The 17,587-nt window shown below is 43.7% G+C and overlaps 1 protein-coding gene across 3 annotated transcripts; it reads right to left on the bottom strand.

Moving 5' to 3' along the window:
* Nucleotides 1-289: 289 nt before the first annotated feature.
* On the bottom strand, nt 290-17,304 carry LOC139578781 (protein spinster homolog 1-like). Of its 3 annotated transcripts, none has more exons than XM_071406794.1 (12): nt 17,070-17,304; nt 12,803-13,018; nt 10,046-10,248; nt 7,602-7,753; nt 7,400-7,466; nt 7,018-7,160; nt 6,596-6,748; nt 5,967-6,156; nt 3,317-3,382; nt 2,832-2,930; nt 2,537-2,705; nt 290-1,800 (listed from the first exon to the last, which is right to left on the bottom strand). In XM_071406794.1, the coding sequence occupies exons 2-12, from the start codon at nt 13,011-13,013 to the stop codon at nt 1,730-1,732; spliced, it is 1,524 nt and encodes a 507-aa protein (XP_071262895.1). In that variant the 5' UTR covers nt 13,014-13,018; nt 17,070-17,304; the 3' UTR covers nt 290-1,729. The 3 variants fall into 3 exon arrangements, with proteins under 3 accessions (XP_071262895.1, XP_071262897.1, XP_071262896.1); XM_071406796.1 differs by lacking the exon at nt 17,070-17,304 and adding an exon at nt 16,986-17,004; XM_071406795.1 differs by lacking the exon at nt 17,070-17,304 and adding an exon at nt 14,352-14,671.
* Nucleotides 17,305-17,587: the final 283 nt, after the last annotated feature.

Raw genomic sequence — 17,587 nt, 5'->3', positions numbered from 1 at the left:
AAAATAAAGGGTAGAGGAGGAATTCCTGAATAGAGAGAGGGGCAGAGGAGAGGGAGATGTCATAGGAGAGGAGACGAGATAGGGAAAGGTATAGAAAGGCTGAATGAGAGAGGCTACAGCTGCACTTGGTGTATTTGTGCAGCAGAGTATACAACCCTTCATTAAAGTGTGGCTATGGGCTTACAGGATCCAAGCTTCAAAGACACACATTTCTCACCTCTGCAACTGCAAAGCACTAAGTGACATATGCGCAGATACATAGAGAAATCATTCCATGAGTCATCTCGTCAACGGTCCATTCTCATCGTTTAATGTTTCAACGGAAGTTTACATCAAATCAAATTCAAGTTAAAAACAGAACTAATTATTTTAAGGCTTCACTTTCCAAAATAACCAATACATTTTTTTATTTTTTTTAAAGAATGTAACAATCGCCTTCATTAAAAAAGGGATATACATTTTCCTTAGACAATTAAACTGTAATAGACCTGATTTGATCTCCTGGTCGTTGTGACATCAGTGACTCTGGATTTTGTGACCTCAGATAAAGTACACCTGACCGCCAGGATCATTCCATAAAAACACCAGTAATTGCATAAAAATAAATTTAAAAAACATAGATTATCTTCTGTACCTGTCTGGAACAGACATCTGTCCCTCCACCACGTTCTAGGTAGCTGAGGGACAAATCTAGTGTTATTAGAATATACCAAACAGGTCTAAAAAAACAACAAGCATGATTAGGCTTAATCTGTTAAATGCAACATCCCACAACCGATCGGTGGGTTTGGAGTACAATGCGGCTCCCACGGGCCTGTGCCTGCCAACTCCCTTTTTCTCGGTTGGATACTGTATGTAGTAAGTAGTATGTGGTTACACTGAACGGACAAGCATAATATTTACAGTCTTAAGTTTGTTGACGGGAGGACGACAGCACTGGTTGGAATGGCTTCGAAAATGGTCCGGTCGTAGTTATTCCGTGGCCAATCAGATCTCTGCGTTTCAGACCTAAGCAAGAAGTACATCAGCAGTAGTTGGGATGTAGTGGTTACAAATCAATCAGAGCACTGGGGTGAAAAATATCCTGCCGGTTTTCCACGGAGGTCTCTACCGTTGACATATATTCCCTGTGGGGTAACGGATGAGCGTCTGTCTAAGAGTGACACCCCTATCTGTGACCCTGTGACACATTGGCTGTAACAGGAGATAACAGGGGTGCACACATCGGAACGCAAAAAGGCTTTCTGCTTCTTTCTCTCCCTCAGGTAAAGTAGCTGCCTCTCTTCTGAAATTCTCTCTTGTGCTTTCTTCTATCCGGTCACCTCTTCCAGCCACAGAGGTTAGGCTTCCACTGATGTGGCTCTTTGACTTCCTGTTTACTACTCTGCATACATTTCTCATAAGCCACTATGTCTCATGTTGTCATGCCAACACGTGAAGCCAATCAGAAGTGGAATATCTGACTGGTCACTACAAAAACACCAGAAAATGATGAGTGGAGCGGTTTGGCAGCTCTGACTCTGCAATGTTCCTCAGCAGATAAAGGTATTAAAAACCATATCACCTCAAACGTTACAAATAATAAATAAAAGTCTCTGTATAGGGCATTGTCCAATCAAAGACCCTAATTGTAAAAAAAAAAAAAAAAAAAAAAAACTGCTGTGCGATTGAAACAGGGACCAATCAGGGTGCAGCATATTCCACAGGAGCCTCCAACGTCCCTTTAATCTCAAATCAAAACGCTGGATACTGGCACCCTCGTGGACCTGCCGCTCTTCGGTACAACAATTGGTTCATCATCTGTTAAGGAAAGAAAATGCAGGACAGTACAATTAAAGCATTGTATATTGATTATCAAGATGAACAGAATATGTGACCTGGTAGTTTCTTCTAACTGTTGCTAGCCTCTCTCTGCTAACACCACCTGTGGTCTGTAAACTCGTCTCTACCGGTCTCATCTGTGGTTGCTCTCAACACTCTCTTTCACATAACTGTAGTTAGCAGGAGTAAGTGTTGGGCCAGCAGCATAGCACCCTGCATCCCACTGCAGTCTTGCCTCTAAAGCAAGACTGCAGATTTTCTCTGGTCTAAAAAAAATATATCCCAATGCCCCAGGGCAGTGATTGGGGACATTGACCTGTGTAGGGTGCAGTCTTTCGGATGGGACATTAAATACGTGTCCTGACTCTCTGTGGTCAGTAAGATCCCATGGTACTTACTGTAAGAGTAAGGGTGTAAACCCTGGTATACTGGCTAAATTCCCAATCTGGCCCTCATACAATCATTGCCACCAAATCATCCCCAGCTTCCAATTGGTTCATTCATCCCCTATAACTATTCCCCAGGTCATTCCTGGAAATGAAAATGTGTTCTCAGTCAACTTACCTGGTAAAGTATGAGATTTTATTTTTTATTTTAAAGGCTCCTCATTGAATTTCACCACTTCACATGCATTCATAGTTGGGCTGTCATAGCTTCACCTGTTGCTAATCTGAGGCCCAGGCGCATAAACGTAGCTCCAAGTTTAGCCTCTCACCTGAGGGTGTGTAGTTTGCGGCATGTTGACGGTCCTTCTCGATGAAGAGGGCGGTGGCCAGGAAGAAAGCCCCGCCCCCCACTGCCACAAAAGCGCACATGAGGAGGGAGAGCTGCAGGGAGCGGAACTGCCACAGGTACGAGTCAGTCTGTTTCAGAGAGTCTGACACCTGATGGGGAGGGGGGTGTCAGACAGTAAATGAGGATCATACTCTTTCTTTAGACAGGTGTGTGTATCAAATGTGTAGTTATGCATACATACACATACATACGATAATAACAATCACGAGACATACCACGCCTATGAGATAAGGACTCCCAGCATCTCCTAGCAGGTGAGAGAGAACGATCTGGAAGGCCTCAGCCGTGGCGCGACGCGTGGGGACCACCACGTACTGGGAAAGACAGAGGGAGAGTGGGGGGGAGAGATGGAGGGAAGGTAGGAAATAATTAGCAAATGGTTTTTCCATATCTTATAAATCAGCACAATACAAAAGTAACCTTGAGGTTGGAAGGTCAAACATGTGCACTAAAGAGTTACATTACTTAAAATGTGGCTATTCATATATGCCACTGACTTGGCATGATCTAAATTCCTCAACAGAAACCGAATCCATATTATCCAGTTAGTACACATTTTTGTTGTAGCCCCGGACAAGCACACCTGGTGAGTTTGCAAATTTGACCAGAAACATCTGTATATGGACATTGATTAAATAGGGCACAACCGCCTTGCTTTTTGATAGTGCGAGATAGGGGATTGTTATGCATCTGAACCCACCAGCAGGATGTCCGCTACGATGGCCCAGTTCATAGACAGGAAGGTCTCTCCCAGGAATATAAACACCTGATCACACACACACAAAAAAAACTGGTTAGACTACCATTACCATACACTGGGGATACAAAGCCAACAGAGAGGAAAGCGTGTGTGTGTGAAAGACAGAGGCTGATCGGTCTTACCTACTACTTACTAAAACTGCATACTAATCATACTACACACTATTTACGTACTGTTCAGTAAAATCAAATGCAGATAGCAACACATGCTCCCGAGTGGCACAGTGGTCTAAGGTACTGCATCTCAGTTCTAGAGGCATCACTACAGACCCTGGTTCGATCCTGGGCTGTATCACAACCAGCCGTGATCGGGAGTCCCAAAGGGCGGGGCACAATTGGCCCAGCGTCATCCGGGTTAGGGGAGGGTTTGGTGGGGTAGGCAGTCATTGTAAAATAAGAATTTGTTCTTAAACGACTAGCCTAGTTAAATAAAATAAAAACATAACATACTAGACTCAGCCATACTGAGAATGAGTCATCTAATGTGCAATTGCGTTGACTCCTGCCATTTGTTTATTTTGGTACAGCGTGTCACTATATCTGAGTATCAGCTGTTGTCAAACACAAGCATTTCTCTTCCTCAATATTGTGCAAAATTTCACGTACTTTCACACACAATCATTTCCATGTAAATGGACCAACGTGAAGTCACTAGGAGCATATCAAATTGGGTGTTAAAATGAAAGCTAGTCTGAGAAAGTAAGGCATATATACACTGAACATAAATATAAACGCAACATGTAAAGTGCTGGTCCCATGTTTCATAAGCTGAAATGAAAGATCCCAGAAATGTTCCATACACACAAAATGCTTATTTCGCTCAAATTTGTGTTTACACACCTGTTAATGAGCATTTCTCCTTTTCCAAGATAATCAATCCACCTGACATGTGTGGCATATGAATATGCTGAATAAACAGCATGATCATTACACAGGTGCACCTTGTACTGGGGACAATAAAATGCAACTAAAATGCGCAGTTGTCACACAATGCCACATATGTCTCAAGTTGAGGGAGCATGCAATTGACATGCTGACTGCAGGAATGTCCACCAGAGGTGTTGCCAGAGAATTCAAATGTTAATTTCTCTACCATAAGCCGCCTCCAACATCGTTTTAAAGAATTTGTCAGTAAGTCCAACCGGCCTCACAACCACAGACCATGTGTAACCATGCCAGCCCAGGACCTCGGCATCCAGCTTCTTCACCTGCGGGATCATCTGACCAGCCACTCGGACAGCTGATGAAACTGTGGGTTTGCACAAATGAAGAATTTCTTCACAAACCATCAGAAACTGCCTCAGGGAAGCTCATCTGCGTGCTCGTTGTCCTGACCAAGGTCTTAACCCGACTGCAGTTCGGCGTCGTAACAAACTTCAGTGGGCAAATGCTCACCTTCAATGGCCACTGGCACCCTGCTAGTGTGCTCTTCACAGATTAATCCCAGTTTCAACTGTACCGGGCAGATGGCAGACAGTGTGTATCAGTGGTGGTCAGCGCCATTTAAGATGAGGATGATTATTTTTTAATGAGCATGGCCTTATTTCTATTATTATCCTCTCACCTTCTCCCTTCTCTTGTGGACTTCAGTGCACAACACTTCAGCTAACATAGCATCCCTCTCTGAATAGGCTTAGCTAGCTGCATTCACATTAGTAACAAGTAAAAAGGTAGACCTAACATTTAGTGTTTTTACATTATTTTCTTTTATACCAAATTGGTAACAGAATTTCTGCAATTGAGTTGGCTACAATGGGAAATCATAGTAGTCACAAACCACAGTTGGGTTCACAAGTTTGGACAGGACAGGAGAGTAAGAAGTAGAGTATAGTTCAGTACTGTAGAGTTCAGTATAGTATACAGTAGAGCACACAAGTTGAGTACACTATAATGTACTGAACTATCTGCACTCTACTGTGCTCTCCAAACTTGTGAAACATAGACGTCTATGATTGGTTCAGATTTGGTGTGGTCTGGACCAACCAAATTTGGTCTTGTTTGGGGGCAGAGCTCATTAAAATAATATCCAGTGTGTAGAATAATACCCAAATATGCAAGAGAGAACATTGCATATTTTAACCTTTGTGTACCCATTTAGGATAAATCACCACGAAGAGAATTTCTGTAGTACAGATCAGGGAACCATGATGAAATTCCGTTTCCTGGGTGTAAATCCACTTCACTTACTGTAGTTCAATAACCAAAATAGATTTATATCATAGCTGACACCCCATTCTTTCCGCAGACATCGTTGAATCTTAATTCTGAGCATATATTTAACAGAGTTTTTGGAAAACGTGAATTCGTTAAAAAAAACGGAGGCAGATTTCAGCCTCTGCACCATTCTTACAGTGAATGTGTTTTTGTAAAAATGTCAGTGTTAATTGTTTAAAGTAGTCCTTGTGCATAGATTTGTATGGTTTGTTAAACTTTGAAATCAATGGTTTTTGTTTGGTATACATTTTAAGTGAAAAATGTAAATCTCAGTTCAGCTCCATTATCGTGGAATTGTCCATACCCAAAATGCCTACTATTTAGAATGCAAGTATTCGGACACGGCCACACAGAGCGAGAGATGGGTGTTGGCTTACGTAGGTGGCAATGGGGCTGGCCTGAGCGAAGACGATGGCGAGGTAGAGGAAGGGCGCTGAGAGCAGGAGTCCTAGAGCACACACCAGGGGGTCAGCCTTTGGGGTCCTCAACCTCAGCCTCCTACTGGCCTCTGCACCACTGGCCACTCCCAGGATCCCCGAAAAAACTGTGATGATGCCAAAGTACAGGCTGGGGAGGGAGAGTGAGAAGCGTTTATAACATTTAATTCAATAGGAAACATTTGTTTACCCTTGCTAACTCATCTGTGTGGTTTTTGATTGACAATTGACTATTTCCTGATAAACTGGATTCCTTTGATAGCGAAAGTTTGATGTCTATTCTCTACTGCTGCTCTCTATTCACCGACTCGTACTGTCATCCCAAGCCGTTGCAGTTATCAGGAGTCGAGTGTAGTAGTGGCAACAATGTTGTGATGATTCAATCTTATCCTGTGATTACAGAGGAGGCTGATAATCCCTTAACATTCTGACTGATTATAAAGTGTCTTTGTTCAGCACCTAGTTCTTGTGTGTGTGTTACCTGTCGGACGTTTGTGTGTCACCTGTTGGATGTCGGTGTGAGTTTGAGGTGTGAGCCTGTGTGTTACCTGTGTGAGCCTGTGTGTTACCTGTCGGAGGTGTCACAGGGTCCCTTAACGCAGGGGGGCCTTTCTCCGTTGAAGACAGCAGCTCTGAAGAGGAAGGCCGGGGCCCAGAGTGCCAAGGAGCCAGTCACAAAGGCTACTGCTGTGAAGCCAAACGTAGACAACACAAAGCTGGGGCTGCACACACAGACACAAACAAAGATATTGGTTTGATAACTCTTCTATAGGACCAAAGATACATTATAATTGTGCAATGAATACAGAGCTATAGAGATATGGGCAAAACATAGTGGACTATTATAGGAAACATGGGTGTCATTTCAGACTCAACTCCAGTCAAAAGTAGTGCACAATATAGAAAATAGGATGTGATATGATACTCTGGTCAAAAGTAGTGCTCTACACAGGGATATTTTTTGACACTGGGCTTGTGATGGTGGACATACTTTCTGCAAAGGGCCTTCATGTCACCCAGCCAGCTGGTCCTTTGGAGACTGTGCTCCGGTCGGGCCTCGATAGCACCCCTCTTCGGCTCTTTCACCACGAACAGCAGCAACACCACCGCTACCAGTCCTAACGCAGGAGTCACCTGAGGGGAAAAAACACAATTTTAATGGCATAATTGAGGTTTCTGATACGGACAGATAAAAATTCAATGTGTCCATGTTTTAGTTCTAAGTCAGAGTCAGATGACCAGCTGGCTGGGTGACATGCTTTAATGCATTTTTGTATTATTCCCTTTATGGTTGAGAGTGCATGTATTTTGAGAAACGTGTGTGTTGAGAAGTATGTATAATATCCAACAGCTCAGGGGATTTGATAACTCACCCGCAGGGCCCAATGCCAGTCCCCTGCCAAGTCATCAACCTTTGACCCCACGATGTAGCCCAGACCACTGAGGAAGGAAGGACAATGGAACAAACATTCACCACAGGGTCAATTGGCTCCTACTCTTAACACATAATCCAAGACAGATAACAAAGATGGACAGATGTATACATTATTAGGTGTGTATGTTCTATGACCCCACCTGCCCACTGGAATGGCAAAATAGAATAAAGAGAGCATCTGCGTCCTCCTCTCCTTGACGTACAGGTCAGCGATGATGGTTGGGGCGATAGTGGAATAACTGGCCTCCCCAACCCCCACGAGGCCACGCGTCAACAACAGGAGCCAGAAATACTGACAGGATGAATGGTGGAGAGATGCGTGGAGAGAGGGGGAAGAAAAAAAACATGCCTTCAGGTTAAGATTTAACTTTCATTTAAAATCAGGGGAGCCCATTGAGACCAGGTTCTCATTTTCAATGGTGCCCTGAGGACAACAAATTCAACACAAACATTTAAAATATATATATATATATTTATTCACAGCATTATCGGACTGAGCTTGTTGTCATTGCAGGCGATCTCAACACTGTGCATTACAGGGAAGACATCCTCCTCCCTCATGTGGTACCCTTCCTGCAGGCTCATCCTGACATGACCCACCAGCATGACAATGCCACTAGCCATACTGCTCGTTCTGTGCGTGAGTTCAGAGACAGGAAAGTCAGTGTTCTGCCATGGCCAGCGAAGAGCCCGGATCTCAATCCTCTTGAGCACGTCTGGGACCTGTTGAATCGGAGGGTGAGGGCTAGGGTCATTCCCCCCAGAAATGTCTGGGAACTTGCATGTGCCTTGGTGGAAGAGTGGGGTAACATCTCACAGCAAGAACTGGAAAATCTGGTGCAGTCCATGAGGTGGAGATGCACTGCAGTACTTACTGCATCTTATTTTGACCCCCCTTTGTTCAGGTACACATTATTCCATTTCTGTTAGTCACATGTCTGTGGAACTTGTTCAGTTTATGTCTCAGTTGTTGAATCTTGTTATGTTCATACAAATATTTACACACGCAGTTAACAGTGAGAGGACGTTTCTTTTTTTGCTGAGTATATATATATATTTGTTTAAATAATGAAAAACTGCAGGTTAATAAAAAAGAAAAATACAATTTGAACTCTTTTTACCCCCCTTTTCTCCCCAATTCCTTGATATCCAATTACGATCTTGTCTCATTGCTGCAACTCCCCAACAGGCTCGGGAGAGGCGAAGGTCTCTCCCGAGTATTGCGTCCTCCAAAACATGACATGCCAAACCGCGCTCCTTAACACCCACCCGCTTAACCCGGAAGCCAGCCGCACCAATGTGTCACAGGAAACACCATTCAACTGACTACCAGCTTCAGCTAGACTGTGATGAGCCAAGTAAAGCACCCCCAGGCCAAATCCTCCCCCAGGCCAAATCCTCCCCCGGGCCAAATCCTCCCCCGGGCCAAATCCTCCCCCGGGCCAAATCCTCCCCCAGGCCAAATCCTCCCCCAACCCGGAGGACACTGGGCCAATTGTGCTCCGCCCTACAGGACTCACGGTCACGGCCGGTTGTGACACAGCTTGGGATCGAACCCGGGTCTGTAGTGACGCCTTAACCACTGCAATGCAGTGTCTTAGACCGCTGCGCCACTCGGGAGGCCCACCTTTTTACAGTTAATAATAAAAAACAAAAAAATACTCTTTGACTTAACAAATTCAACACAGACTCCTAAACTGCCACCAGGGAATCAAGATGCAGGGAGTTCTGCAGGTTATTTAAAAAATTGAGCGGCATTAAAACTGAAGGCGAATTTACGCAATTCAGTGGAGACCCGCAGCTCACGTCTCTTCACACACGGAGACAGACAGACAAGCAGGCAGGCAGGCAGACACAGAAAGTTTAGGAGTTGTCACACACATATTTACAGTCCGTTGTCAATTCATATACACTGTCTGAGAACCAGGGCATGGACCTAGAGGTCTTCACATGTCCAAAAAGTTGGATCCTTTCCGAAATGGATCCGTGGCTCTCCCACCCGACAAGCACACAATTATTTTCCAAAAAACGGAGACCGTTCCAAGGTCAGCGGGACCAATTCTGAAAAGTACTGTGGTAAGCAGACTCGAACAGACCTGTGCTGGTTCGGATCCAAGAGACCCGTTAAGATCCGAGAGAAAGAAACCAACTGGGCGCTGCCAGCACCATCAATAAACAAGCGATATTGGCCAAATTATCCACAGTCCACTTAAAAACTGCCTATAACAAATAACAAAAAAAACATTTGTTGTTTCGATGTGGAGCATATTCCCAACTTTATAGTTCCTAAAACAATAGTCGTCAGAAATTAGGGAGAGATTTTTAATTATAGAAGAATGGAGTAACCTTTTCAACACTAGTTAAGGATACTATAGTTATCACGTTTCACATTGGATTTATTAACTACAAAAAAAAATTGTAACAGAAAGGAACGATATAAACCGTAACTTTTTGGGGATTCAAAACGGTTTTATTTTGCTGGTCAGAACAGTGGATCGGAACCCAAAAAAGAATAGTTCTGTTCAGAACTAATAATTTCGGTTCCAACCCCTGCTGAAAACGATAGTTAGGAAGTGTCACTCACTTCTCTGGGCATGTAGGAGCTGGCAAGCGTCACCACGGACCAGAAGCCGATGCCCACACTCATGATCACCTTCCTGTTGTACCGGTCACCCAGGTAACCAAAGACAGGAGCCAGGAACATGTAGCTGCAGATGAAGACTGTTTGGAGCAGTCCCGACTTCCCATCATTGATCCCAAAGTACTGCTCAATGTCGGGAAGAACACCTAAACAAGACAGAGACAGACAGACCTGTTATATGGAAAATTACTTATTGGGGTTATGATAGTCTAATCCAACATGATTTTTAGGAGTTGCCTATTCTTCCGTAGCAAACAGATCGATGATTGTTCTTTGTGTGAAATTATCATAATATATAACTCTTAAAAAGGTCCTGCACAGTCCAAATCATGTTTTTCATCAAATTTGATGATATTTGGATGAAACCAGAACAAAGTAGGGTGACCAAATTATGAAAAATTACTGTTGCTTTTACATTGATAAAGTTTGATCAGAAAGTTAATCACATAAGCCTCATTTCAATACACCATGGTAACATCTTATTATCTTACCCATTTTAAATACGTACAGCCTTGTAACGGTCATCGCAGAAGGCGTGTTGGCAGAGGTGCGTGGTTTAGATTGGTACAAGTAAACTAGCACCAAAATTTGAATTCAGTGTGTCAGCAAATATAATTAGAGGCTAGCTAAGTCTTCAGCCAGCATGGAACAAAAGAGGGGGAAGGGCTGCCCAAAACTCTGACAAATGTCATGTCATTATATCGAGAGACATTCCAATTGGAAGATCCATACAAATTTCTGGACATCATTGATAGTCATGATATATTAACATTGTTTGATAGTCAATATACATGTATTTAATTAAATGTATTCAGACCTCACCCTGTAAAGTTTCAACTGAAATTGTCCAAGATGAATTGGCTAGCTACAGTTGAAGTCGGAAGATTACATACACCTTAGCCAAATACATTTAAACTCAGTTTTTCACAATTCCTGACATTCAATCCTAGTAAAAATTCCCTGTCTTAGGATCACCACTTTCTTTTAATAATGTGACAAGTCAGAAGAATAGTAGTGATTTATTTCAGCTTTTATTTCTTCATCACATTCCCAGTGGGTCAGAAGTTTACATATACTCAATTAGTATGTGGTAGCATTGCCTTTAAATTGTTTAACTTGGGTCAAACGTTTCAGGTAGCCTTCCACAATAAGTTGGGTGAATTTTGGCCCATTCCTCCTGACAGAACCCGTGTAACTGAGTCAGGTTTGTAAGCCTCCTTGCTCGCACACGCTTTTTCAGTTCTGCCCACAAATTTTCTACAGGATTGAGGTCAGGGCTTTGTGATGGCCACTCCAATACCTTGACTTTGTTGTCCTTAAGCCATTTTGCCACAACTTTGGAAGTATGCTTGGGGTCATTGTCAAGTTTTAACTTCCTGGCTGATGTCTTGAGATGTTGCTTCAATATATCCACTTAATGTTCCTTCCTCATGATGCCATCTATTTTGTGCACCAGTCCCTCCTGCAGCAAAGTGCACCAGTCCCTCCTGCAGCAAAGCACCCATGCTGCCACCCCCGTGCTTCACGGTTGGGATGATGTTCTACGGCTTGCAAGCCTCCCCCTTTTTCCTCCAAATATAACGATAGTCATTATGGCTAAACAGTTCTATTTTTGTTTCATCAGACCAGAGGACATTTCTCCAAAAAGTACGATCTTAGTCCCCATATGCAGTTGCAAACCGTAGTCTGGCTTCTTTAAATGCCGGTTTCGGAGCAGTGGCTTCTTCCTTGCTGAGCGGCCTTTCAGGTTATGTCGACATAGGACTCGTTTTACTGTGGATATAGATGCTTGAGGAAGCAGGGATAAAAGCATCTTCACAAGGTCCTTTGCTGTTCTGGGATTGATTTGCACTTTTTGCACCAAAGTACGTTCATCTCTGGGAGACAGAATACATCTCCTTCCTGAGCGGTATGACGGCTGATGCTTAAAGTTAGTGAGGGAGATATAAGTCTCCAGCTTCAGTGATTTTTGCAATTCGTTCCAGTCATTGGCATCAGAGAACTGGAAGGAAAGGCGGCCAAAGCAGGTGTTGGCTTTGGGGATGACCAGTGAAATATACCTGCTGGAGCGCGTGCTACGGGTGGGTGTTGCTATGGTGACCAGTGAGCTGAGATAAGGCGGGGCTTTACCGAGCAAAGACTTATAGATGACCTGGAGCCAGTGGGTTTGGCGACAAATATGTAGCGAGGGCCAGCCAACGAGAGCATACAGGATGCAGTGGTGGGTAGTATATGGGGCTTTGGTGACAAAACGGATGGCACTGTGATAGACTACATCCAATTTGAATCCATGATGTATGACAGGATTCGATGTTGTATGCAATTTCAATGTTGTCTGAGTTGCTTTGTGTATCAGCAAATTTGTTTGAGATAATCTCACTGCAAGACTGCTTGACATAGGTGTTTTCAAAATAACCGCCAGTCAAGGTGAGCTCCCCACCCAATCAATCTTTTCAGACTTCCTGGTAGTTTGACATTATTTTATTAATTTTTTTAAATCTAAAAATCGGGAAAAAATATAATGGGTGATGTTTAAGTCACGCATAAGGCTATTTTACATGGTAATCAGAATGACTGTTCGGGACCTTTAAAAGGTGAGGATCAATATCTAAACACTTATGATATGTAGTTCCCCTTTAAAGAAATGTTAGGTGAGCATTGGGTTTGGTAAATTTTGGTGTAACGTTAGATCGTCCATACCAGCCACGGTGAACCTGTCCATGTAGTTGAGCAGGTTGATGAAACACAGGACGATAACAGTGAACACCGATCTCATGCTGGACACGCCGCTGGCTGGCTCTTCCACTTCCCGGCGCTGGCTAGGCCCCGCACCAGGCTCTTCTGATCCTTCCGCCTCGCTGTCATCAGAGAAGAAGGGCGTGGTGTCAGAGGTGGGGTCAGCTAGAGACATCACAGCTGCAAGGAAAGAAAACTGAATGATGAGAAGGCCATTTTTGGGTCAACACAGTAGGCACCTTGAGTTAAATTGAACTCACGTGCAAAGAGTTCTCAGGCAGAAACAAAGGAGGGAAATTAAAAAGTCAAAAGTCAAAATACCTAAATGAATGGCAGAGACACACGAAGGTCCAAATGCATTTCAAAAGTGTGTCATTGTAAAACCAAAGCAAATTTGAGTGGTTTGGTTGTGTTATTCAGCTGAAGGGAAAGCAATGTAATTTAGAGCCAGGGGAACAATACAGTCAAGATATAATGTGGGAGAAGGGGTCAGTATAGGGGAAGTATAGCAATGCAGTCTTGTGATGTATGCTAACGAAACTAGCTTACTGTCATGTGAGCATGGACAGCACATGTCTGAATACGTGTGTGCAGAGTGTTAAGACAGTGTGTGTGTGCATTTGTATCAGCAAGAACGGAGGCTGTTTAGAAAGAGTATGTGAGGAAACTCAGGTAATGAAAAATACCATAGAGAGAACGACGAGTTGGGGCTTGAGTATGGTTTCCAATTTCCTGAAGTGTTTTTCAACGTCACACAAAGGCTAACTCTAGGTGTTCACCAGACAAGGGTCAATTTGTGCTGACAGGCAGGCGAATACACGAACATCCTCTTCAAACAAAAAGCTAAACTGTTCATAATTAACCACCAAACTGTCGAGTAGAGGGTTAAAACGCTTCATCTGTTTACAGATCGCTACATAAAATACCAATGTGATTCTGATCGATACTTGAATTTAGCAAGTTATCTAGTTTGAGCAGGGTCCCATTGACGTCTTTGTAAGCTTGCAGAAGTAGACATTATGTAGTTACCCGTTAGCTGGCTACCGTTACGTGATTGCTGGACACCGAGGTAAAGACAGTTATAAGTTGGATATTCAACGGATATTCACGCTTTCAAACCTCAATAGCTTTCAGACCACTTGAGCCACAGACTCCAAATAAGTGTCATGATGTTGGAAAAATTGCGCACTACATTGCACAGGTCTTATTTTCACGATTTGGAGATTATTTCGCTTTCCAAAGCTAATAAACATGTGGAAATGTGAGCAGCATTTTGTATTCCTAGTTTAATTAGTTAGGGAGCGTAATCAAAGTACAAACTTTTTTTACATTCAAATTTCAACCAAGCTCCTTGGTCATGTGACCTACTTGACTCAAACAAGGTTCAGAATGTCTACTGACTACGCTTCTATATTGCACACCCTTTAGTTTGTCCATTTCATCTCACACGAGTTTACATTCATTTTTCAAACTTTCAAATTTCAATAGCTCCTTGGTAATGTGACCTACTGACCTCAAACAAATGTCAGAATGTCCACGGTATAAGGGCACAAGGCGTGACCCAAATGCAGACACAGGAGGCAGATGGTTGAGCTCCGATTTGTATTATAACAAAGGGAGTAGGTAAAGGCAGGTCGGGGACAGGCGAGAGTTCATAAAACAGGTCAAACAGTACCAGGCGTCCAAACAGTACCAGGCGATAGGCAGTCTGAAGGTCAGGCCAGGCAGGGGTCAGAAACTAGATCAGAGCCCCAAACAGTACAGGGGATAGGCAGGCTGGTAGTCAGAACGGTCAGGCAGGCGGGTGGGGGGGTTAGGTCCGGTGGTTGGCGGTGGCAACTCTGGACACACGCCAGGCCCTTTTCGCGGATCTCCCCAGCTACGGCGCTCGCCGGCCCCACATATTGTAGGTGGGGAGGTCTCTTCTACGCTCACTAGACTTGAGGCGGAGACTAAACCCATTGGCCCCGCAGTGATAGGGCATTGCATGGATCTGGCTCATGCCCTATGAAGTGGGGAGCGGTATCTCAAGCTTGTCTGGGGAGGGAGGCCTGCATCTGATGTGGGTAGTACCATCCACGGCCATTGATTTGCTGCGGAACCATAAAACGGACAGAAGAAGCCTAGGTTCCCACTAGGCACAGATCACTGAATGTCATGGATGAAATTCAAAGGTTGCTTATTCCGACACCCAGTTGATGGTGCCGCTAGGTACTGCGAGGGGTATCTGGTTCTCAAGCCTATAAGTATTGCACTGGCACTTGATGTCGATTGGGTGTAAAAAAACAGTTAAAGTCCATAGAAGGTTAGTAGCGGCAACTGATGTCCAGTTTGTAAGACAGAAAAGCCTCTGATGATACCACCGGGCGTTACTCAGGGGCTGGGGGCAGCACTCAGTCTGTGGAGGTTGGGGACTTAGTCTCTTAGCTGATAAAAGCGGGCAGGTCACCAGGTGCACAGAGCTTGTTTCAGGTTACCAGGTGCACAAGGAGGCCTCCATCATGGCAGGGGACACTCCGAGTCCAAGCAGGGGTGGTCGGGCTCGGGGGCTGGGGGCAGCATTCAGGCCATGGAGGTTGGAGTGGGAGCTTAGTCTGTGAGCAGAAAAAAGCAGGCGGGTCACCAGGAGCACAGAGCCTGTTATTCGGATTACCAGGTGAACGTGGTTCCTGACCGCGTGACTATAGACATTTTAGTAATCCAGGGAGTAAGCGATACTCTAAGGCCAAGGGAGAGGGGTGTTGATCGAGTAGGTGTGGAGGCCTGGAGGTCTGTAGTTCCAGGGAGTAAGCTATACACTCTCAGGCCCAGGGAGAAGGCGGGCAGGGAGTGTAGACCTAGAGGCCAGGAGTCAGAAGTAACCAGGTCAATGGGGGCCTGCCTGGAGGTCAGGAAGGCCCCAGAGAGAAGGCCGAAGTGAATAGGTGTGTGAGTGACACTGCCCTTCAGTGGGGCAGAGCAGGCAAATTAATGTAAAATCGTGTGAGTTGAAAATGGACCAACCTAAAGGGTGTGCAATGTGTAGGCCCACTGAGTGTACATTCAGACCCTTGTTTGAAGTCAGTAGGTCACATGACCAAGGAGCTATTGATAATTGAAAGTTAGAAAAATTAATGTAAAAACATGTGAGATGAAAATGGACAAACTAAAGGGTGTGCAATGTGTAGGCTCACTGACTGTACATTCCAAACCTTGTTTGAAGTCAGTAGGTCACATGACCAAGGAGCAATTTTTTATTTATTTTTATTTCACCAGGTAGGCTAGTCGAGAACAAGTTCTCATTTACAACTGCGACCTAGCCAAGATAAAGCAAAGCAGCGCGACAAACAACAACAGAGTTGCACATGGAATAAACAAACATACAGTCAATAATACAATATTGAAATTAAAACAATAAAAAATGTAATGTAAAAACGTGTGAGATGAAAATGGACAAACTAAGGGGTGTGCAATATAGAAGTGTAGTCAGTGGACATTATGAACCTTGTTTGAGGTCAGTAGGTCACATGATCAAGGAGCTATTGAAATTAGAAACATTGAAAAACATTTAAAGTTCATGTATAATTGCATGAGATGAAAATGGACTAACTAAAGGGTGTGCAATGTGTAGGCCCACTGAGTGTACATTCTGAACTTTGTTTGAAGTCAGTAGGTCACATGACCAAAGAGCTATTGAAATTCAAAAATGTAAATAAATAATTGAAAATAGTGCGAGATGTAAATCGACAAAAAAAAGTGTGCAATGTGTGTCTATGGCATCGGGTTAACTAGAACCAGTTTAAAACGTTTTAGGAGTAATTGAAATTTGAACATTTTGATTTGTCACTATGTTGAAGGTCCCTAACTGCTGTTGGTGGATGTAAGGAAAACTACAGGCGAATATCCAACCTGAAACTGTCTTTACCTCGGTTTGCTGGACACCAAATTATGTAGCTAACTAGCAAATCCTACCCTATCATTATGGGACCTTGGTTGGTTAACTTGTTGCTAGCAACCAGTGTGACACCGTAAACAATTACCAATCACCATGTTAGCTGGCTACCTAAACTAAAGCTACCTAACATATTTGGTCATTCAATGTCAGTACGTTGCTAATACTCTATAACAAATGTATCCCATAGCTAGCAGCCCAGCAGTATAATCTTACCAACTCTCGTATACTTTGAAAACAGATGTCCATAATAGCTGTGAGTCTCAAAGCTACTTTTTGTTATTGAGTAACGGTGGTTACCTGGTAGCTGGTCAACTCAGTGATGAGTCGAGATTGGCGAGGTTCTATCTGTCTCGGGTCCTGTATTGATGTCAGATCTGCTCTTGGACTTTATGCCATTAGCTTAAACACTAGCGTCAACATGTCTTGATGCTCTCTGAAAAACTGGTCGGACGAAGGTAAACCGTTATGTTTTTGTGAGGCGCAGCTAGGTTCTTCTTTCCTTATCGCGGCGCAGCCATGTTGAAATTGTATCCAACTTCCGCCCCTTACTCACATGACTTATTACAACACCACCTCCGTTGGAAATCGACCAACAATGAAACTGATACCATTTCTGCTGATACCAGAGACTGAATACTGAAAAGATAGGAAAACAAAGTCCTTTCATTGGCAAATAGTCAAAGTACATAGTTGAATTTTTCCTAGCCTCAACCAATTATGTTAAAAATCATTGGCTTCAACCGACCCTGGTGTGGTGAGATAAGTTATTGTGCAGACGTTGCTTCCAGAGGCAGTTTGTAACTCGGTAGTGAGTG

Source organism: Salvelinus alpinus, chromosome 6, assembly GCF_045679555.1.
Source record: "Salvelinus alpinus chromosome 6, SLU_Salpinus.1, whole genome shotgun sequence".
Taxonomy (NCBI): domain Eukaryota; kingdom Metazoa; phylum Chordata; class Actinopteri; order Salmoniformes; family Salmonidae; genus Salvelinus; species Salvelinus alpinus.
This window is presented reverse-complemented; position numbering and strand designations above follow the sequence as displayed.

What these genes read in the sequence shown, in the direction of transcription:
- LOC139578781 (XM_071406794.1), bottom strand. Translation starts at nt 13,013, where the DNA reads ATGTCTCTAGCTGACCCCACCTCTGACACCACGCCCTTCTTCTCTGAT. An exon ending in ATGAAGGCCCTTTGCAGAAA is followed by an intron (nt 6,749 to 7,017) that starts GTATGTCCACCA and finishes CTGTGTGTGCAG; the next exon opens with CCCCAGCTTTGTGTTGTCTA. An exon ending in CGCAAACTACACACCCTCAG is followed by an intron (nt 1,801 to 2,536) that starts GTGAGAGGCTAA and finishes TTTCCTTAACAG; the next exon opens with ATGATGAACCAATTGTTGTA.